Consider the following 23,807-nt stretch of genomic DNA (forward strand, 5'->3'; position numbering starts at 1 on the left):
AAATATAGTAATGTTAATCTCACTAAGCAATACCGCTACCACGTAGGTTGACGCATTATTTCGAAAATTTCGTTTTTGAACTCACATACATACAATTGGCAAAAAACTAAAAGTAGATACTAAAAAAACAACTGTATAAGTTACATAGAAAGTAAAAATTTAAATTAGACCTTAGAGAGAAGAATAATCTAATATTACTAATAATAAGAATAAATATAAGATAAAACACTTACAATGTGATTAACCCACATTTCAAGTAAACTTTCTAGAAACTTATTACTGCTAAGCAGACTACTTTTGTTCAATTGTTCTTGTCTTAAATCGCAATCGTCATGCATTGGTTGCATTAAAGCGCAAATACAATCTATGGCAGCTTGCGTAACACCACAATTTTGTCTTTTTAAAGCCTTCACGACCTTTGTACCAACAGTTTCTCTAAAGCCAGAAAGTGTTGTAAATGCAGCAAAACCGATTTTGCTAGCTACTAGTCGTCGCAACGCATGGAATTGTGCTTCAATCTCGCTATTTGTCTCGAGATCCTTGTTGATCAAAGTATTCAAAGCTCCAAGAATAATCTTATCTTTGTTTTCAGTAAAAATTCCCTGTAAGTAATCATTTGTGATACGATGTACTTGAAGTTGTAATGTTGTTACAGTCCATTTAAGCGGTACAACTTCCTAGATAAACAGAAAATATCTCATGTCTCTCTTTATGTACTATTTATATTTAATACTTTTATTTTGAAACTTTATAATTTTTTATGTATATCGCTTTTGTAAGAAAAAATAAAAAAATTTAAATATTTTTTATTATAAAGTTTCAAAGAGAGATTTAACCACAGTTCTCAATCAGTTAAAATACTTTAACCGCTTCAATGTACTGTACAAACTTATATACATGTGCACACATAATAATTATTTCAAGATATTTCTTAAATATAATGTTATAAACGCAGAAATATAAGAATGCTTCACATCTTACGTCTTGCGTAATGGAATAATTAAGTCCACTGTATGGTATATTTGCGTTAAATCTTTCCAAAATTTCAGCAAAAGTACGTCCTCCAGGTGGCTGCTGAAGGAATTTAACATGTGTCGTCTCGACTTCTTCATCAACAAGTAAGTTAAAAGGTCCGAGTCTTTTACCTCTAGCTATGGGATACATCTTGATGTGAACATCTCTATTACCAGATGCTCTTACACCATCCAGTAAAGATGCTAATAAGGAATCTCTATTTGTTGTGGTATAACTGCGCATTTGACCGTTTAGATATTGTATAGTAAACAATTGAGGATTATCGTTATCACGAACCAAAGTAAAAATATCTGACAGTGGCCTAAGAGTACAAATATTGTATGTTTGAGGATCTCTTTCCAATAGGCATGTTTCCGAAAGACAAAGTGTTCTTCTCTGAGGATCTAAATGCCTAGAGGAGATCTTGTGAACAGTAAATTCAGATACACTTGTTATATGTTCATCGCTGCTAAATTTCCCTAATCTTTGAGCAATAAAATCATCGAGCCTTATAAGCTCTTTTAACATTTTTATATTAATGCCCAGATTATTTAATGCTGCTTCTTGCAATTTCTTTTTTATCTCTTCCATATGTTTAGAAGCAAAAAGATGCAGACGTCCAAATCCACCACATACAATAACAAATCCATTAGGATAATCTTTCATCGTCAGAAGCCCTTCAAAATCTTTGTAATAATAACTAGCTAATACCATATTTGTTGCAGGATCTAATTGATCAAGACTGTATGGTGTTATTTCTAATACAATAGGTAATCTTGTATCGGACCAATGATGTTTATAAGCTGGATATCTCTACAAATATAATTATTTACAACATTAATATATAAATAACTAACATTATATTATACTAACATTATATTATTAGGATAATTTATTTTGGTAATTATTTAGTTTAGGAGAGGCAGCTCCGATGACCTTGACCTTGACATATGTTATCAAGGTCACCCTCCTAAGTGACCTTCAAAAGATTTTAGCCGTCGCTCGTGATTCGTTAAAAAGTTATTAACAAAAAAGTTTCATAAATACGACACATAATTATTCAGTATAGGAGTACATCAAATGGTTTTGCAACTTTCCACGCGTAGCGAGATCTATTCCCTTCTGCTTACAGGGTAAAACGACGTCCACGCCTGTACTTTACCACAAGGGTTTGCGATTTTAGATTTAAAATTGTAGTCAAATAGCGAATTAAAAATGTTTGGATTAGGTTAGGTTAGGTTAGGTTAAGTTATGAAAAAATATGAGAAGGGTGCAGGGGGAGAGGCGGAGCCCAAACGTTTTCTGCACCACACTTTGCAATATAGGAGAGTATGAAATATTTATATATAATAATAATTTTATTTAATCTTGAATAGGATACATTGAAGCCATAATTTCAAAGAATTTATCAATTTGTTCGGAATAATTATATTTGCGTTTAAAAATAAATTCAGCTATATAATACGTATAGTATTATATAATAAAGTGTTCTTTTTGGGTGCCATATCGTGGTATTCCAGCTCGAATAACGCCACAGACGTTCAATATTTTGAGTATGTATTGAGATATTTGAGATTAATGTATATATACCACAATTCTATCTATATGGTGTCAGATAGAATCACAAACCCATAGTACAGTACAAGTAAAAAATTTATAATTCTTAAGTCTTTATTATTGATATAGAAAGAATTAAATTGCACAATCACTGTTATCTATCTTAACCCTTAAATGCATCATGTTGCCATTTGGCAACATGCCATATCTAGGTGGGTAGCGTTGAGCGTATGTACGAAAACGACTAAGCACACATTGTAGTCGATTGCCTACATACCGCTCGAGTGTTTTCCGTCACGCTGTGCGAAAAAAATAAAAAAAAAAACAAAAAAAACAATAACAAAAAAAAACAATAACATGGAATTTTTTTCTTATTTTTCCCTTATTGTGCTCCTTTTATTGTATCATATTGAGCTGAAAATTCATTAAAAAAAAAAATCATGCATTTAAGGGTTAATTTCCAAAATATATATAATTTATATTATTTAATAATATATAAAATGCGTCATTTGCGTGTTTGTTAATCCATATGCAAAGTGTGGTGCAGAGAACATGTGGGCGGATGAGGGGTTCCGTTCCTCCCCCTGCACCCCACCCGTATTTTTTCCTAACCTAACCTAACCAAACATTTTTAATTCACTATTTGGCCACAATTTTAAAATCTAAAGTCGCAAACCCTTGTGGTAAAGTACAGGCATGGATGTCACTCAGGAGAGTGACCTTGATAACATATGTCAAGGTCAACGTCATCGGAGCTACCTCCCCTAAACTGAATAATTACCAATTTAGAAAGTATCATTTCTTACGTAAAATTTTACGTTCTTATAGAATCTATCGTCAAAATTTATGTAAAATAAACTCCAAAAAAGTTATAGCAACTTTTAAGTAGAAAAATGCGAGAAAATCGCAAAATTTTTTTTTAAATATTTTTTTACCTTAAAATAATACAAAAACTCCAACTCTTTTTGCAAGCATCAGTGCACAAAATAGTTGTACTTCAAGGATATATTTTTCAAATTTGTCAAAATTTGAAAAATTAACAGCTTATTATCACTGAAAATAATAGGATTGATATTAGTCCAGAAAAATTAACTTGAAAAGGGGCAGTTTTAGGAAAAGATTGATAACTCAGGTTTGACTGTGCGTAAAGCACAATTAGTATGTGTAGAATAAGATACATTTTCCACTCGCAAAAAGCTAAGGGTTATTGCAAAATTGAGGAGGTATTATTTATAGGAGGTATTTGGAGATATAAGAATTATTGAGGAGATATAAGAAAATAGTTTAGCTCATTGATCTTGTCTCGAGATAGTTTAAAAAAAATCGTCTTTCTAGGACGCTTAGTTCCCGAAATATTAACGATTAAAGTAATTTGAACGAGCCAGATCAATTTTGTACGCGCGCGCTTGGCCGCGTAGCAGCGGACGTGCGCGCGGCCTCGCCGCTCTCGTGTGACACTTTTGTTAACACGTTTACCGTGGTCAATCTTCATAAATCGCTTCGAACTTTTAGGAAAGGTTACTTTAACTATTTAATGAGACGCTGTCAAAATTTCAGCCCTTAATATTTATAACTGTAGCAACAAAAATTAAAAAAAAAATATCTCGGCTTCTAAGCAAGCTAGGACAATGTTTTTTTTTTAATTTAAAGAAAAATAGCAAATGCATTTTACCCCATTTTGAAAGCGTAATATTTTAAAAGTTATTTAATTGTTAATTAAGCTCATTTTTTACACGTTTATTTGAGGTACTTAACCCTCAATCCCTCCCGTGTTTTTCGGGACCTTCTATCCCTCCCTATGGGTCATTTTCGTCCTCGCCCTTATAACCATATAAATAATGGTTTAAAAAATCTGAAAAAAATCATGTATACTCTTTAAACATTTTTCTTTAAGAAACTACCATTATATTATCCCCTTCTCCCAAATTTGATATGTATTTTTTAATAAACAATGAGAAAAACCAATAAAAAAAGCTAATTCTTAAAAAAATATATAGTAATGGTAAAAATTTTGAAAAATTTTTTTTAGTCAATTTCAGGAAAAAAAAGTTCCTCTTTACAAAAAAAATGTCTGATCAACGTAGAATAAAAGCAGATATCCAATTTCAGCGTATAAAAATTGGTATTTTTTGAGGATGATGAATGGTGTTGTAAAATAGAGAAACATCAATAAATCTACAATTATTTTTTCTGCTTAAAGTTTTAACAAATTATTATTTAATACATCGTAAAAATACAAAATTTTGTTATAAAAATAGAAAAAGAACAGTTTAAAAACAGTCGCGACAGCAATTTAAACGATAATCATCGCAAACGGGTTTGTTGCATCGAGTACAACATTGATTGATTTTTATCATTTTTGTATAAACAATAAAAACATCTTTTTTTAAATTTATTAGTTAATGTCCAATCTTCCCAATATTTGCCAAATGCTGAATTTTATTGGTCTGCTCAAAGTATTCTGGATTTCTAATTTCCATTGTAGATGTTCAACTTAAAATATATACATAATTATGTTCTAAAATGCATGTACGTGTCCGAAAATACTTAATTTACAAAAAAAAATTTTTTCAAAAGTCATTTTTACTTACGTAATTTTATTTAAAACTTTCGATTCCATTTTTAGTTTACAAGGCGCAAGCAAAAAACTGCTTTTTTCTCACTTCAACCGTAATTTTGCAATAACCCTCAGCTTTTTGCGAGTATCAATTAAATCTATCTTAATCTACACATATTAATTGTGCTTTACGCTCAGTCAAACCTGAGTTATCAATTTTTTTCCCCAAAAAGTCTAATTTTCCTAGACCATATTCGCAGTTTATTTTCGATCAAATGGACAATTTTTAATATTTTTTAATATTTTAGATTTTTTCTAAATTTTTCTATGAATTCTTTGTCAAAAACTGTTTTATGCATAATCTATTATTAGTTTATAAATTTATTTATTAGTACACAGGGTGTAATGGAAACCTTCCAACAACGTTTATGAACAGGTAGAGCGCATTAAACTGAATAGAAAAGTCCTTTACCGTTTTTCTATTTTTGCAATAGTTAACGAGTTATGGACTTGTAAAATTTGCTGTATTAGCCCGGCCTACCGGCAAATGCAAGCGCGCCGGGCTCCCTCCCCAGCGCTTGAGCCTAGAGATTGCTTGGCGCGCGGGAGTTATTACAACAAGCGACAATGGCTACGCATGATGCGTAACGCTGGATTCTTCCTTTGACCTATGATAGTTTCTTGCATTTTTTTAATGAAATGAAAATTGTCTAACGACAAAAAGTATGTGCGTACGCGAACATACATATATACAAAAAAATATAAATTCTAATGCTTAAAAAAGCAATTAATAAATTTATTTTTTTTTTTTATTAGCAAATAACGATTATTTTTAATAAAAGATATTTTGTTGATGATATTCTTAAACTGTATTCGTAAACTGTCATCATAAATTTTAAAAGAAACTGTTCATGTGCTCGAAAAAATAATTTATACTTTTTCAAAGAACATTACAAAATTTTATCGATTAAAAATCAAAATAACAACAAAATAAAATTTTAGTTTTAACTTTACATTTATAATTAAAAATTAAATAAGTAAGAAATTTATGTTTCAATAAAATTAATGCTTGCGATAGACTTATAATGTACGAAAAAAACTTTATAGTAAAAATTACTATGGTGGTAAGTAGTCAACGCGGACCAAGGAGGAATTATGTAAATTTTTATGTTTTTTATCAAATTACAATAGTATTTACACTACTTATATGGTATAATTCTCTAAAGTATTTTTTTACAGTTTGTGGTTACTATCATAAATAATAAATCATAAATAAGTTTACTATAAAATTTTCTCCGTGCAAATTTACGAATATATGAACTTATGAAATGTTTGAAAACTTACAAACAATATTTATTTAAGGCGTTTTTTTTATAGTATGTAATTTGTGTGTTTGTGTACATACATTTGTTTTATGTAAAAAAAAGTAAGGAGTTTATTATTACAGTTCTTTTTTAATCATTAAGGGGTTACACCAACCTAGCGGGAAAAAAATCGATTTTTTTTAATTACATTTTCTTGAAGCTTCAAGTTTCGAGAATATATCCTGAAAATTTTATGTTGATATCTGCAAAAATACCGAAATTACAGAGAGTTGAGTAAAACGGGATCGAGCGTTCGAGTGCTCGAATTGGAGCAATATCAACATAAATCGCCACTGGACGATGATGTGATTAAAGTCATTCGTCCAATATTTGAAAACAATTTTCTAGTAATAATTTACTGGAGAAATGCGTCGGTGGATTTACGCAAAACGTTAACGAAAGTTTGAACAATCTGATTGGGCACATAGCGCCAAAGTGCATCACAGCGGTGCACACGTTATGCAAATTGCTGCCAATATTGCTGCATACACATTTAATGAAGGTGCTGCCGCATATTTATTAATGATAATAAAAGAATTGCTGCATATTGCAAAAATCAAGACCAAGCGCGCATCAATGTGGCCGAACTACGAGCGCAGGCGACGCGCAGAGGAAGGAATGCTCGCCATCAACAAAAGTCTTCACAGAGCGCTGCTGCTATTGATGTGGAAAGAATTTCATATGGCCCCGGAATTGCCGACTAGAGGTAAAGTGCAAAATTCGGCTGTTAACAATAGTAGAACTAAACTTGAAACTTTAAACGCGTTTTTCTCAAAACATGGTTTTCAAAGACGGTGACCACGAGATCTCAAAAACTAATCGATTGATCGTTTTCAAATTTTTACACAATACTCTCAGAAACATTCTTTTGTCGGTGACGATCTATTTTTTTTTTAATCGATCTTCATTAAAAATTAAAAAAAATGAAAAGGACAAAAATTTTCCGTTATTTTTAAATTTTAACTTTAACTCATCGCCATTTTGTAACAAACGATAAAATCGACAATCGGCGATCGTCACCGACAAACCACAACTGTTAGCTTAAAAACACCATTTTGTTTTTTTTTGTTTCAGATGGATCGTTTAGACGGGACAGTGGTCACCGCAAAATGCGTTTTTCCAAACCTCAATGTGTGTCGGCGGCCATATTTCTGCTTTCCGTCGCCATTATTTAATAAAAAAATTTTTTTATATTGTCGAAACATAAGTCAATAATCACACAAAATTTTATTTAATTCCCACTACCCGTTTAGGAGGAATAAAATTTCAAAGTTAGGCCTGTTTTTCGACCGTCTAGATTGGTGTAACCCCTTAAAGATAATCATTTAAAAAAACAAAATTAAAATTGAATAATTAATGTTTTTAACGCTAGAATTATATTTTCTCTGTGTGCGTATATAGCAATCAGCATAAATAGTAGTAATAGCGGTCGAACAAATAACAAATAACATTTAACCTTTTCCTGTATGTACACACACACACACAAATTACATACAAAAAATTTGCCTTAAATAAATATTGTTTGTAAGTTTTCAAACATTTCATAAGTTCATCTATTCATATATTCATATATTCGTAAATCTGCACGGAGAAAATTTTATAGTAAAATTATTTATGATTTATTATTTATGATAGTAACCACAAACTGTAAAAAAATATTTTAGAGAATTATACCATATAAGTAGTGTAAATAAATACTATTGTAATTTGATAAAAAACAAAAATTTACATAATTCCTCCTTGGTCCGCGTTGACTACTTACCACAGTAATTTTTACTATAAAGTTTTTTTCGTACATTATAAGTCTATCGCAAGCATTAATTTTATTGAAACATAAATTTCTTACTTATTTAATTTTTAATTATAAATGTAAAGTTAAAACTAAAATTTTATTGTTATTTTGATTTTTAATCGATAAAATTTTGTAATGTTCTTTGAAAGAGTATAAATTATTTTTTCGAGCACATGAACAGTTTCTTCTAAAATTTATGATGACAGTTTACGTTTAAGAATATCATCAACAAAATATCTTTTATTAAAAATAATCGTTATTTGCTAAATAAAAACAAATAAATTTATTAATTGCTTTTTTAAGCATTAGAATTTATATTTTTTTGTACATATGTATGTTCGCGTACGCACATACTTTTTGTCGTTAGACAATTTTATTTTTATTTTAAAAATGCAAGGAACTATCATAGGTCAAAGAGAGAATCCAGCGTTACGCGTCGCTCGTGCGTAACCATTGTCGCTTGTTGTAATAACTCCCCCCGCGCGCCAAGCAATCTCTAGGCTCAAGCGCTGGAGAGGGAGCCCGGCGCGCTTGCATTTGCCGGTAGGCCGGGCTAATACAGCAAATTTTACAAGTTCATAACTCGTTAACTATTGCAAAAATAGAAAAACGGTAAAGGACTTTTCTATTCAGTTTAATGCGCTCTACCTGTTCATAAACGTTGTCGAAAGGTTTCCATTACACCCTGTATAACAATAGACATAAATTTGTAAAGTTATAAGGCAATAAATTTGAAATAGTAGAAATTGTTGGCTTTTAATTCTTTGAAGCATAAATTTTTTCTTATTTGCGTTTTTAATTGCGTTTTGTATACATGTGTTTTTGGGTCGCTGATTACAAATCTGAAGTTAAAATAGGAACATTTTCAAAATTCAAAATGGCGGCTATGGCGGACAAAATTAATGAATAATGACAATTCATTTCAATTTGAGTATCTGAGTTTTTTATGATTAATTATAATCTGGAATCCAAATAAAAAAATTAAAAATGGCGAACCCACTTTGGTTATACCAAGTTTTATAAAATGAGCTAATTCATTTCAATTTGGGTATCTGCGAATTTTGAAGTTGCTGATTATGAATTTAAACTCAGAATCAAAACATTTAGAATAATGAATCCAATATGACAACAAAAGTTTTTGAAAAGAAGGGCTAATTAATTGAAATTTGAGTATTTAAAAGTTTTAGTAATTACTTGTTACGTAGCCGAAGTCAAAAATTGTAGATCAAACAAATCAATACTGTAATATCTTGCAAAGTTATTACTTTACAATGTTATTTGTATGAAAGAAAAAAACAGTTTTTTTTTTCTAAGTGATACACAAAAAAAGTTCACAGATTTTACAATCTACTTTGTAAAAAAAAAAAAAATACCCAAATACCCTCAAAATTCGAATACATATCTAATTATAAGTAAATCCGGCCACTTTTTAAAACCTTTTCTCGCCACATTGAGTCTGTCATTTTTAACTTTCTAATTCCAATTCCAGATTTGTAATCAGTGATCTTAAAAGCTCTCAGATACTCAAATTGAAATAAATTGGCCTATTATTTATTAATATCGTCCACCATATTGGATCCGGCATCTTCAATTTGGAAAATTTTCCAATTCTGACTCCAGATTCGTAATCAGCGACCCCAAAAACACATGTATACGACATTCCATAAAAAATGCATGTAAGAAAAAATGTAATTTATAGTAGACGCTATTTTTTAATAAAAAACAGTTCAGACAATTTTGAAAAATAGACTCTTAAAGTGCAACTATCTTATGCTCTGATGGTTGCAAAGAGTTGAAGTTTCATACTATTTTAATGTGAAAAAAAATATTTGAAAAAATTTCTGCAATTTTTTCGCATTTTTGTACTTAAAAGTCACCATAAACCTTTTTTGGATTATATTTTACAGTAGATTGTAAATTTTGACAATAGGTTCTGAAAAAGCGTAAAATTTCACATAAAAAGTACTTTTAAATTTTTTATAGATCTTTAACATTGCAAATAAAATCGCTGAAAATTATGTTAAAAATGCGTCCGCTTGAGCGTTAATGAGTTAAACAAACATAATTCCAGAGTTGTATACGGCAAACTAGTTGCTTTAATTCTTGCAACATAATTTTTATGTTCTTGTAACATCTTATTGTGTCAAATAAATTAAAAATACAGTTATATTGGACAAAAACTGCGTTGAATTGATCGATAAGCAAAATTACTCATAACATAAATTTTTACTCTGAAATAGTAATCGATCAATTCAACGCAGTTAGATCAACCTTTATCGTAGTTGAAAGAATATTTATAATGTCTATACATATATATATCTATAACTACATTTTATTTGTTTTAACCTTTTACTTTTAAGCAAATTTTTTAGTTAAAACTCTTACTCAGATTGTTGAACAGACTAAATTTTTATCTAATTTGATTCAATTGTAGTTGACGTAACTAATTTCACTCAATTCAGGAACTTGGTTTGTTCTACTCGATCTTTTTTTTCAATACAGCTGTTGATTACTGTGAAAAAGATAAAGATACGGATAAAGAATAATTTTTTGTTTTGTATTTCTCTACATTTCAGCAATTATATTTTTTTAAAAATTGTTTTAAAACATGTTTATTTTTTGTATTTGTTAGATTTTATTTTATTTCTTAATGTTATTGTTAATCTCTTTATTTTGTTAATTGTGCTGGAATTTAAAAGATCAACTAAAGATTAAGTTTTGTATCACAAATAAGTCTGATTCTCATTTCACGTAAAAAACCCTAACATAACAAATTTGAAAAGTTCGAGTTAAATAATCAAAAATAATGGGGGATCGAGTTTACCTCGGCGGTCGGATTTACCCCAAGTTTTGAAAAAATCAAAATTTTTTTATATCTCAGAATTAATAATAGATACTATATCGCCAATTATTTCGTAAAAAGTTGCGCCATTTGCAATAAGCTATCCAATAGTACTTTATTTATTGCAATCCATTTTATTTTAGACAAAACGTGATTTAAAAATCTTAGGAGGGTCAGCCCCGGTTTCCCTATCTATGTTTAGACCCCAGCATGAAAAAGTTTTGAATAATTTCAAAAGTTATTAATATTTTAATACAAACATTTTTTTACATATATCTAAAAGTTTTTGTCAGAAGATTTTATAATAGTTTTATCAAAATTTAAATTTTAACTTTAAAAAACAAGTTTGAATTCCGTTAAGATCACGGAGATTTACACCATTAAAAAAAGTCCAAATAACGCCATGTGTCAGTTAAGGGTTAACTTTAATGATATTTTCTTCCAATTAACCTCTGTCGAGTTGGCACTTCCAATATGCAAAAATAAAAAACAAATAACGCAATATTATAAGTTATTTATAAAATCTTACATGCCACAAATTAAAAATTTTCAGCTCGTCATTATATAACACTTTTTGTAGAGGGGAGAAGGCTGAGTCGACGTCAATTCCATAGAGATATAAAAATAGAGCGCGTGTTGTATATTATCATATAAATGGCTGCGATAGAGAGATAAAAAGAGAAAGCTAGAATAAAGACCCTTCTGTCTTTGTCTAATGACGCATGTGCAGAGTCAGTGAACAAGCTGTAAGTGCGCTTATTTCATATAGCATTAGAGTACAATATTAGTTTGAGTCTTTTATGAGAAATTAAAATTATAAAGATAATAAGAAATCGTAGAACACTAAAAAATTATTATTATTTATAAAAATAAATATAAACTTTAAATTCCCTGAGGCACAACTTAAATAGTTTAGTGTATCAATATAATATTGATACACGTACGTGATGGCAACGTTAACAATGCATTTGCTTTTTAACTTGTATAGGTATGAGGGGATCACGTGTAACTTTTGGAAATTTTTATTTTTTATGACAAAAAATGAAATATAAAGACATTTTATATAACTATACGTTAAGAATAAGCACGTATAAGAATTATAATTATTCTGCTAAAAAAATATTTATGTATAGCCGTCAAAATAAATAATAAAGATTGAATTCTAGAATTATAATTATATTTTATTTTGCTACAAAAAGTGTAACAATACAAAATTTTAAAGAACATAACATAGTATAATTGAACTTATTATTAAATTAAACATATAGATAAATATATAGATATTACTGTCCATTAAAAATCGTCAATTTATTATTCTGCATTGACATATCACGCGATGCACGGGCGCAGACTCGGCAGATTTCAAAACAGTACTCTTGCGCATGCACGATTGAACAAAGATAGAGAGGCCTTTATTTAGCGCTCTCTTTCTAATTCTCTATCGTTTTTTCAACTGTCTTATGTATTCTATTCTTATATCTCTATGCGTCGATTCAGCCCCCCTCCCCCCTACTTAAAAATGAAGATATCAAATCGATCGTTGCGGGAGAATTATGAGTTATTTATTAGCTCTAATATAAATTTCATTTTTGAGCTCATTCCTTTAACCCTCAAACAATCCCCTAACAAATGCAAGAAAAAAATGTTAGAAAAAATAATAAAACATGTTAAGAATTATGTGAAGAATGTAGCGTACAAAATTCCAATAATTAACTCTTAAAATGCATACATTTCAACTTTTGAGCTGCAACTTCTTTACGATAAAATTGCCTCAAACCTCCTCAGCACAAGAAAGACTTAACTGTACTTAACTCTAAAACCATATAGCTATATTTTTCGACCTCAAACATTTTACCGGATTAAAAATGTACCCCCCATTCGTTCCCAAACGTGCTGCATTGAACTAAAATCAATATTGTGCTACATGAATTCCTTCGTCGAATTTTTTGAAAAATTTCAAAAACTATGGTGTAATCTGTAATAGTATTAATTATCATTAAACACATGAAACATTAACTTAAACAAAATAAGATTTTAAAAAATCGCAAAAATGACTTCTTTTTGAAAATCTATCGTATTTTCGTCAATTAACGAATTTTAAAAAACCGAACAGTTTTGGAAAAGTAAAAGATATAAATCTAGACCTAGGATAAAATGGATTTTAGGTATCGTTTAAAAAGTATAATTATTTTGACAAATAAAAGTTGGAAAAAACAAGTTAAAAAAAATTAAAAAATGAATAAAGACAATCATTTTTATTTTGCTATAAAACTGTTTCTGTTTTAAATATCGAATATATTATTAAAGTAAAAAGAATCCTTAAAATATTTTTATGACTCCAAACGACACTCGCCACACTGTATTGTCCTGTGATTTTCACACACAGAAATGTTGCACCAATCTTTCTACAGCGAGTGCCCATCTGAACGAAATGTAAACATATAAAGTCTAAGCGGCGATTTTTTATAAAAGTAATTGTAATAGCGACATTGGTATCGGCTATAGATCTCGCAGCGTCGGAATCGGCATGGACCATAAGAAGAAATTTTAGAAGAATTATACCATAAATAGTGTAAATACTATGGTAATAAAAACATAGTAAAAATTTTCATAATTTCTTGTTTCGTGCTCACTATTTACTATAATCATTTTGCATACAGATCTTGCGGCTTCTTTGATCGGTAACAAAGACGCGAAGCCGCTGAAAACAATCGCGGTTTGCTTTTTAAAAAAATACAAACACGAAAAAACACTATTTCATACACCAAAAAAATTTTATTACAAAAATGATTATAGTAAATAATGAGCGCGAAACAAGAAATTATGAAAATTTTTACTATGTTTTTATTACCATAGTATTTACACTATTTATGGTATAATTCTTCTATTTCTTCTTATGGTCCATAACTACTATCATACAAAGTAATTTTTACTATAAACTTTTTTCCGATATTCGAACAAATACATACACAAACGTTAGGTTAGGTATATTCGTACCCCATTTTTACTTTATATTCGTAATGCTCGGAAATTAATAACGTCTCGACGCCAGCCAGTGTCTTTTTCGATTCTTAAGAGTTTAAATTGAATTATGGTCAGTGCCCCGAGTCGATCCATTCATCTGCTAAATTAGGAAATGAAATCAAATTCGCGTTGGGGTACAAATTTATCCCAGTAAGCCATTCTAGGGTTAAAATGAGGTAGACTATTTCACAACTAAATATCATTTGTTGATATTCGAGCTCATAAAATGTGTGCATTTCGATTTTTTAGCTGTAACCCCTTTACGACAAAATCATCCCAAACCTTCCTAGCATAAAACAGAACTATACTTAAAATAAGGAAAATTATTTGTTTCACAACTAAATTATTTGGTGATTTGCGAGCTCACAAAGTATATGTATTTTGATCATTAAATTGCAACTTTGTTTCTAATATTACCGTATTATGTTCTTGTTGTATGACAAAAATTATAAGTTATAATTATGATATAACTTATTAATTATGTTTCCTTAAAATTAATTTATTAAAATAATAAAATTACATAATTTTTTAATATTTTGTAAAACAAATTTTAAATATAAAGTATGTCAATCTCAAATTTTTTGTTAATATTTGATATATTTATTATTATATATTTTTATATTATTATATAAATTTGGCGAATTTAGTATACGTTTTTTTTTTAATTATGAAATAAACAGTCTGCCTGATTTTAAATACAGTTCTCTTTTATGCTGGAGAGATTTGAGGCGACTTTATCGTAAAGAAGTTGCAGCTCAAAAGTCGAAACACACATATTTTATGAATTCGTAAATCGACAAACGATATTTAGTTGTAAAATGAATAGTCTGCCTCATTTGAAGTACAGTTCTCTCTTGTGCTGGGGACGACGAATTTATTGTAAAGAAGTTGTAAAGAAGTATTACAACTCAAAATTCAAAATGTATGCATTTTAAGAGTGAATCTTTGAAATATACGCTACATACTTAATTCTTAATTGCATTATTTTTTTTTATTTTTCTCGAGTTGCACTTATTAGGCGGTTGTTTAAGACTTAAAGGGATGAGCTCAAAAATTAAATTTATATCAGTTTGAGAGCTCATAAATAGCTCATAATTCTCCCGTAACAATCAATTCAATATCTTAATTTTTAAGTAGTGACGTAAACTCAGCCCCCTCTTCCCACAAAAAGTGTTAAATCCCTTCTCGGAATAACGAGCTAAAAATGCTTAATTTGTGGCATGTAGGAGCTCAAATAGCTCATAACATTGCGTTATTCGTTTTTTTTTATTTTTGCATGGTGGGTGAGAGCCAGAGATTCCAAATTATCATTTATTGTAAAAAAGAATTTATTAAATGCCAAAAAACAGATTGCATAAATCAGAAAGTAGTAATAACGTCAAAAACTAATACAGATAGAGGTGCATATGATGGTATTTCTAAATTACTTCTAAAAAATCTAATTGCATTATAAAGATTATTAAAAACTATAAAACCTTTATTCAAAAATAAAAAAAATTTTTTTATTGTTTTGATGATATTTGCTGTAGAGTACTATCGAAATTAAATTTTATAAGAAAATGTTTTCCCTTGAAAACAACCATATAAGCCCGTATAAAAAAAAAGTCTCTTATTCTGACCTAAACTATAAACCATATTCTAAGCTTATCAAAATCGATGTGTGACATTTGCGTAGTATTATTTGTAAGATGTTTACATATAATTAATTTTATCTTTATCTAGATAATTTTCAATTATTTAAGCACAGCACTGCAATTTTATATATATAAATTTCTTTATACTAATCTTCATAGTAATAAAATTTAAAAAATAAATTAATATTCCAAGTAATTTATTTCAAATATATGTATATTGTATTATAAAATATTTATATTATTAACCCTTTGTAATCACACCTCTAAAAAATTCAATAATAATCTAAGGTCTGTTTTTTATTCCTGCACTGGTGCAATAAGTTAGAATAAAACAAATATATTTTTTCTCATTCTAACTTATTGCACTAGTGCGATAGTGCAGAAATAAAAAACAAACCACTACTCACATAAGGTTATTATTAACCCCAACAACTTTGAACGTTTACTGCACCAAAAGTATATGTCCTATTAACAACTAAAAATTCCTAGACATGATTTGTATATTAAAGAAAATAGCTGCGTTCAGCAGAAAAAGCAGCTTTGCAACTGTTGTAAAATTCTTCAACACAACTGGTTTATACGTTTAGATCTAACAGGAACTAACAATAAGAGCAAAAACCAATCGTGTTGAAGAATTTTACAACAGTTGCAAAGCTGCTTTTTCTGCTAAACGCAGCCATTGATTTCATAATTTAAATAATCAATTAGATGTGAAACGCTCGGTTATGCCAAGCAAATAATATTCCAAGAAAGTCAATGAAAGTTATTGAGCTAATATAAGGCGAAGATAAAAATTTTTTAATATTTATTGTTACACACATACAACATGACAAGATAGATATAAGATTAAACCATTAAAGAATTATTGAAAAGTTGCGAAACGTTTCGATTTTACTCAGTCCTTTTCAATCGCATAAGATGTAATAAAATTAACAAGAAGAAGTAAGTACAATAAAAAAAAGGAAGAAACGCAAAAAAAACGCAAGAGTAACATTAAGTAAGAAGATAAACAACGCAAAAAATTTTCAAAAATTGTAGAATAATATATAAATTGGAACGTCAAATACAATGGTATGTCGAGTTATAAAATAAGCTAAGTCAGATTGTAAGTAAGATCAAACATATCGTTCATAAACCCTGAGTCCGAAATTACGTTCCTTGTGTAAACAATAACATGTAGAGAAACCGATTAAAAGTGGAATCGGGCGAAGGCGTCAGCCAAAGTAAAATTATTAAGAATGTGCAAGATTCTATGATACTTCGAGAGATAAGTTTGTTGTTCTTAAACAAAAAAAAAACGGAGAATAGTTCCGATTGCATTGATCAAATACTTGTAAAAGCACAACTTGTGGAAGTGTGCCTTAGTTAATTGGTAAAAGAATGAAAAGCACAAAGATTTAAAAAACTATATCGTAAATTATATAATGCATGTACAAAGAACGACTTTCGTCGATTTTCCTTTTGACTGTGGTTCCGTGTACATCCATTATATAATTTACGATATAATTTTTTAAATCTTTGTACTTTTCATTCTTTTACCAATTAACTAAGGCACACTTACTTCCACAAGTTGTGCTTTCACAAGTATCTGCTCAATGCAATCGAAACTATTCTCCGTTTTTTTTGCTTAAGAACAACAAAAAAACTTATCTCTCGAAGTATCATAGAATCTTGCACATTCTTAATAATTTTACTTCGCCTGACGCCCCGATTCCACTTTGTACCGATTTCTCCACATGTTATTGTTTACACAAGGAACGTAATTTCGGACTCAGGGTTTATGAACTTAACGATATGTTTGATCTTACTTAAAATCTGACTTAGCTTATTTTATAACTCGACATACTATTGTTTTTGACGTCCCAATTTATATCATTCTACAATTTTGTGAAATATTTTTTGCATTGTTTATCTTTTTACTTAATGTAAACTCTTGCGTTTTTTGTTTTTTTTTTCTCTTTTTATTGCACTTCTCCTTGTTAATTTTATTACATCTTATGCGATTGAAAAGGACTGAGTAAAGTCAAAATGTTTCGCAACTTTTCAATAATTCTTTAATGCTTTAATCTTATATCTATCTCGTGTATGTACATAACAATAAAGATTACAAAATTTTTATCTTTGCCTTATATTTGTTCAATCATTGACCTTCTTGAAATATTATTTGCTTAAATAATCAATCTTCGTATTTAAAATATTGAGAAAAATTCTTGAAAAAATAAAAAACTTTTTAAAAGCTCATAACTTTTTCAATTTTTTATGCTTTTAAGAGTTTGGTACTTGTAATATTGATGTTGGGGTCAGATAAACTTCAGAGTAATTACTAAGGATTAAGCCCTTTGACGGCATTGATGCTATATAACACACATCTATTTGTTTTCAACTGGTTCAATTTTTATAAAAATTGATACCAAGGTCCAGTTCTACAACTTGGTTTAACCAGAATTTAATTAATCATGTCCAATAAATAAATTTGTTTTTATATAAAATTATTGTGGAACTAGGTCTTAGTGGATTTTTTTTGCTAAATATAAAATAAAAAATTTAAAAATCAAAATTTAAAATGGTATATCCAATATGATTACCAAAAGAACCAAAATCTATTTGATTAATGAAAAATATTTGTGGGTTGCAAAATCAAAATAGAAAATATCCAAATTCAAAATAACAGATAAACAAAGGTAAAATTATCTAAAAAAAATAATGCATAATTTTATCTTTCAAACACATTAAAATTTAAACTATATTATCTATGTTTTAAACTATCTACGTTTACATGTAACATTTTTTAAATCATTTTATTTAAACATTTTATTTAAACTTTGTTTACATGTACCAAGAAAAGAGAAAAAAAAAGTACTTATGTATATGTGTGTAAACTTACCAAAAATTCTTTAGATTTTTCAAACTGATTTCTGTATTTAAGCGCTTCTGTTAATAAATGTGGTCTATGTTCAGAACTGAATTTCATAGTCTCATTTTTTCGTTCCTTACGTACAGTTATAGTAAATTCATGAGAACCTAACTGAGTTCTATTTATTGGCTGTACACTTATAAAATCAGAATATTCCCATTTGTTAGTCACTTCTAAAGTGCCAGGATTATACGTTGTTATTCCCATAGAGCCAATAGAGAAGATACGTTTGTATCTAAAATATATAATTTACTGTTATACATAATATTGTAAAAATATTCTTCTATCAAAAAAACTTATAGTTTCTTTCGACATGTCTAAAATAAAGAGAGCATGTAATTTTAAGCTTATTTTTATTTAATAATTACATATATAAATAACAGGTATCTTTGACACAGTTGTCATAAATTTTATATGTAAACAGGTATATCTTATTAAACTTACTAAATATCAAGCAATAAAATTTTATTTAATTAGTTGGACATTAATTCACATTTACATCTCTTTCTAATACCGTCATTTAAACAAAAAAACATGAGTTAATATGCCTAAAATGAAATGTATATAAAAGCAATGCACTTACTTTCCCTTCCATGTTGAATGCTTGGTAACTAAAAAGCATGCCACATCCTGATTGTCCTTTATTGGCATCATTGTTTCATTTCTTGTGGACGCAATCGTATCGTTTCAAATATAGTTTTACTTATACTACAGAGTATATTAGTTCCACAAGATGAAAGGTGTCAGAGAACACTCATACACGAGTTATAAAATTACACAGCCGTTATTACGTAAAGTATGGATACCAGAAGAAAGGTATAAACTTTAACTGCTGCTGATTTTGATTCAAATAACTAATACTTATATATGCTCATTAATTCCTCTCATCTGACAAATGTCACTTTCGACAGTTTCATTAACCTGGAAGCGGCCATAATGCTCAAGAACGGCTGACCACGGCTGACAACCATTGGCTTAGTTTACATCGTCAAAACCTTAATACGCGTATTAAGTTTGGTGCGCACCAAAGCCTTAGTACGAGCGCGTTTACATCGAATGTACTAAGCATGTACTGTGAAAAATATAATACAAATTTAATTCATGTTGATGTCTCCTACTAAGACATTTTCACACCGGTTTTTAGATTTTAGCACTGAGGTTATGCTCAATTGCTAAATTCTCTCTAAAATGCGTTTTATGCGTTTACATCGACATTTGTATCACTTGGTACGCGTATCAGTTTAGTACGATACTCCTACTTGATACGCTCGTACCAAATTGATCCGGCAGCGTTTACATCGTGCGTACTAAATATTTAGTACGAATTTGATACGAATATGGTACCTGATATGCGTATCAAATGCACGATGTAAACTAAGCCAGAGATGTATGGGGTCTGGGGCCCGATTCTTGAAGTCATTCGCAAGAGAAACGTATACGCAAATACTCGCTCTAACAGAAAGTTGTAAGTTTATTGGTTAATAGCCATACGATAGCCAATAAATTTCTAACTTTTCTGTAAGAACAGAATTTGCGAATACGTTTCTCTTGCGAATAAATTCAAGAATAGAGCCCCTGGGGCTCAATTCTTGAATTTATTCGCAAAAGAAACGTATGCGCAAATACCCACTCCAACAGAAAAGTGCAAGTTTATTGGTTAAAGGTCATACGATAGCCAATAAGGTTCCAACTTTTCTGCAAGAACAGAATTTGCGAATACGTTTCTCTTGCGAATGAATTCAAGAATCGAGCCCCTATTCGCGTCACATGTGTAACGTCCCAGCGTCCGGAAAATTTTGTCCAAAAGTTTTCTCGCGAAACTTGTCCAGATGCATGCGCGCTGAGTTACCTTACTCAGTAATGCGTTTCTATGGCTCATTCTTACCCAGCAAACACAAAGTTACATGTAACGTGCTTGTTAGTTGTAATTTCCCACTCAATAATATAATTGCAATGTAACACACGTGTTATATTACAATTACATTGTTGAGTGGGAAATTACAACTAACAGGTACGTTACATGTAACTTGGTGTTTGGTGGGTACTTTCGTTTAAGTCGTCATTATATAATAATAATTCAAATATTAAGCACTTAATCGTACTTTAAAATTACGTACATATATATATCAAAACCATATATTACATATACATATACTTTAAGTTATATCTAACATTATTTTAACTCTCTTATCGGTACGAACGCATAGGCAATCGGATCGTTTAAACTTCTGAATTCTTACTCTCGTATTGCTTATGGGTTCGTCGAGGATTAATTAACTGTAAGATAAATAAAAACCGGATACTTGTAAAGGCCCCTGCACGTGCACCATATATTACATATACATATACTTTAAGTTATATCTAACATTATTTTAACTCTCTTATCGGTACGAACGCATAGGCAATCGGATCGTTTAAACTTCTGAATTCTTACTCTCGTATTGCTTATGGGTTCGTCGAGGATTAATTAACTGTAAGATAAATAAAAACCGGATACTTGTAAAGGCCCCTGCACGTGCACTGTTGGATGATTAAAGAAATGATATCTCGTCAACTGAATCCTCAAAGATTCAAACCGAACGGTTCTAAAACAAAATCTGTTATTATCAACACGACCGCGACAGGATGTCGCGCCTAAAGAAATACAATACAAAATTAATCCGCGTAATATCCGGACTGCGTGTCGGAAGATCAGGTGAACCATAGCTAGGCATTTAACATAAACAGTCCGTAAGATATCTATTTCACGTTGGCGACGAGATGTCGCGCCCAAGAAATAATTAAGATTGATAAACCGGCGAGATATTCGGTTGTGAAAGCGATCCTAACCGAAAAATACTCCGGATCAAATGATCGACGAAATCCTAGACGAGATATCTCCAATAAACATCCGCACACGTGCAAACGGTCTCACGCGCCTTATCAGCGGCCCCCGAAACTCGGTTCCCGCCAAGCCGCCGAATCACTCCCACTCTTACCGACTCTTGCGCTTCGCGCGTGTTCCCTACTCCGGAGCGCTAGCGGCCGCTGAGCGCAGCGCCGATTTTGCTCGATCCCTTTGTCCGCGCGCTATTTAAATCCGCGCACAGAGGCCGGATCATTCATTCATTCATTATTTTTTCGACACTTGTTCAGCATACTTATTAGTTCAGTCACTAGTTCTCGGTCACGCGTCACTCTTCAATCTTCAAGTTATCTGCAACCTCTCTTCCCAGCAAACACAAAGTTACATGTAACGTGCCTGTTAGTTATAATTTCCCACTCAACAATGTAATTGTAATATAACACGTGTGTTATATTACAATTACATTGTTGAGTGAGAAATTATAACTAACAGGCACGTTACATGTAACTTTGTGTTTGCTGGGTTGTATAGTTTCGCGATCAACTCATTGTCAATTAAGTTAACCAGTGCGTGCTCCGACAGACTGCCATCATCGACATATCTCTGCGACCACCTTCAACCGTCAACCTACATCAACCATCTAATTGGACCGAGCTATTACTTCAAACTATATTATAACTCGTGAGTACTGATTATTGTTTACTTTCGCTCCCTAGAATATTTTCCGAAATTGAACTGTGCCATATTGTAAGGAATCCTTTCGATAAGGATTAAGGCCAGTATTCATAGTCGGATCTTATATTTAAGATCATCTTAAGTGCTGTCTTAAGATGCCATCAGCCAATCACAGAGCTGTATTAGCATCTTAAGATATTGCTTGAGACGATCTTGAAATAAGATTCGACTATGAATACCAGCCTAATTGTCGATCCACTTCCAAATAATTATGAAACAACTCCTTTAGGTACAACCCTCTCCCCTCCCTTGTGCTGCGATGAATTCTACAACACCTAAAGTGAGTAGGCTCAATGATTGAAATATCGTCGGTGAAATTAGAAAAGCCGGTATATTCGTGCTCAACAAAACCATAGATTCCGCTAGCGAGCATTCTATTGCTCACCAGCGATATAAGTAAACAAAACCATAGATTCCGCTAGCGAGCATTCTATCGCTTGCCAGCGATATAAGTTAGTTAATTATTCACAAGCACGAATATACTCGACGGCCCTAATTTCCTTTGACGCAGAAAAATGCTTAACTAAGCGTTCAATCGCTTAACCAAGCGTTTATTTGTAGACCATCAAGAAGAATCGCCACCGCGCTGGAAAAAGGAAAAGGGAAAAGATCCTTAAAGCTCAACAAAAAGCCCTAGAGCGGGCTTTCGAGGAAATTGAGAATTTCGTGGGCTACCCGCTGGAACACACCCCCCTTCCTCCTCCAGTCACAGACGCTCCGCCAGGAAGAGCAATCTCTTCCATTGATTTGTTCCAAGAAGACACCGTCCCTCTGGAAAATTATAACCAGTTAACGTCCAACGCGCCTGAAATAATTACACTCAGCGATTCTAACGACGATCCCCCAGAGCTAGAGCCTTTAGATCCAACAGCAGAATATAATAGCGATACAGTAGCACAAATCATTATATTTCCGCCCGAAAATTAAGCGATATTTGTAATAAATACTATACATTGTTTTATTAATAAATATATACATATATACGTCCAGATTTCTTATACTTAATCTTAAGGTCACACTAACCAAACCCCACAAGGTTTTCCATCGACAACAAGCTCTCGCCATACCCGGGTAGAGTCCGTGTAAGCGGGCTGCTTGAAATTCGAAAGGAGAGCTCCCGCGTCGGTCAGGCGACCGAGGCGTCGCGACGCACACATTGAGAAGAAATATCCTTAGACCCGGACGTTACACATGCCTCGACTAGAGTCCCTATAATAAGAGTCTGGACAACATTTTACATTGGCCTAGTTTACATCGTGCATTTGATACGCGTATCAAGTAGTGAATTTAAGCTGATCAGCCAATGATTAAACACATTCACTAGTTATTTACTATTTGATACGCGTATCAAATGCACGATGTAAACTAGGCCATTGCTCTAGTTTACACCGAGCATGGGTACGCGTATCAAGTAGTGAATTTAAACTGATCAGCCAATGGGTGTTTACGATAATGGCTATCCGAGTAATTTTCTCTAGGACCGAAATATATGATAAGCACAACCATCTACTATCATCATGATTCGTGAC

General features: G+C 30.9%; 1 protein-coding gene across 4 annotated transcripts in view; it reads right to left on the reverse strand.

The window, feature by feature from the left end:
* The window catches only part of LOC105837366 (dnaJ homolog subfamily C member 13), an 88,579-nt gene extending 68,831 nt beyond the window's left edge, over positions 1 to 19,748 (reverse strand). The window contains exons 1-4 of one of the 4 annotated variants that reach the window (XM_036288236.1): positions 19,282 to 19,748; positions 18,669 to 18,933; positions 982 to 1,827; positions 234 to 602 (exon numbers count right to left, since the gene is read on the reverse strand). In XM_036288236.1, the coding sequence (XP_036144129.1) occupies positions 234 to 602; positions 982 to 1,827; positions 18,669 to 18,933; positions 19,282 to 19,352 (1,551 nt within the window). In that variant the 5' untranslated portion in view covers positions 19,353 to 19,748. Of the gene's footprint in view, positions 1 to 233; positions 678 to 981; positions 1,828 to 3,506; positions 3,625 to 18,668; positions 18,934 to 19,281 lie in introns of those variants that run through there. The other 3 variants (XM_036288235.1, XM_036288237.1, XM_036288238.1) reach the window with 3 other exon arrangements.
* Positions 19,749 to 23,807: the final 4,059 nt, after the last annotated feature.

Source organism: Monomorium pharaonis, chromosome 6 (assembly GCF_013373865.1).
Source record: "Monomorium pharaonis isolate MP-MQ-018 chromosome 6, ASM1337386v2, whole genome shotgun sequence".
Lineage (NCBI taxonomy): Eukaryota > Metazoa > Arthropoda > Insecta > Hymenoptera > Formicidae > Monomorium > Monomorium pharaonis.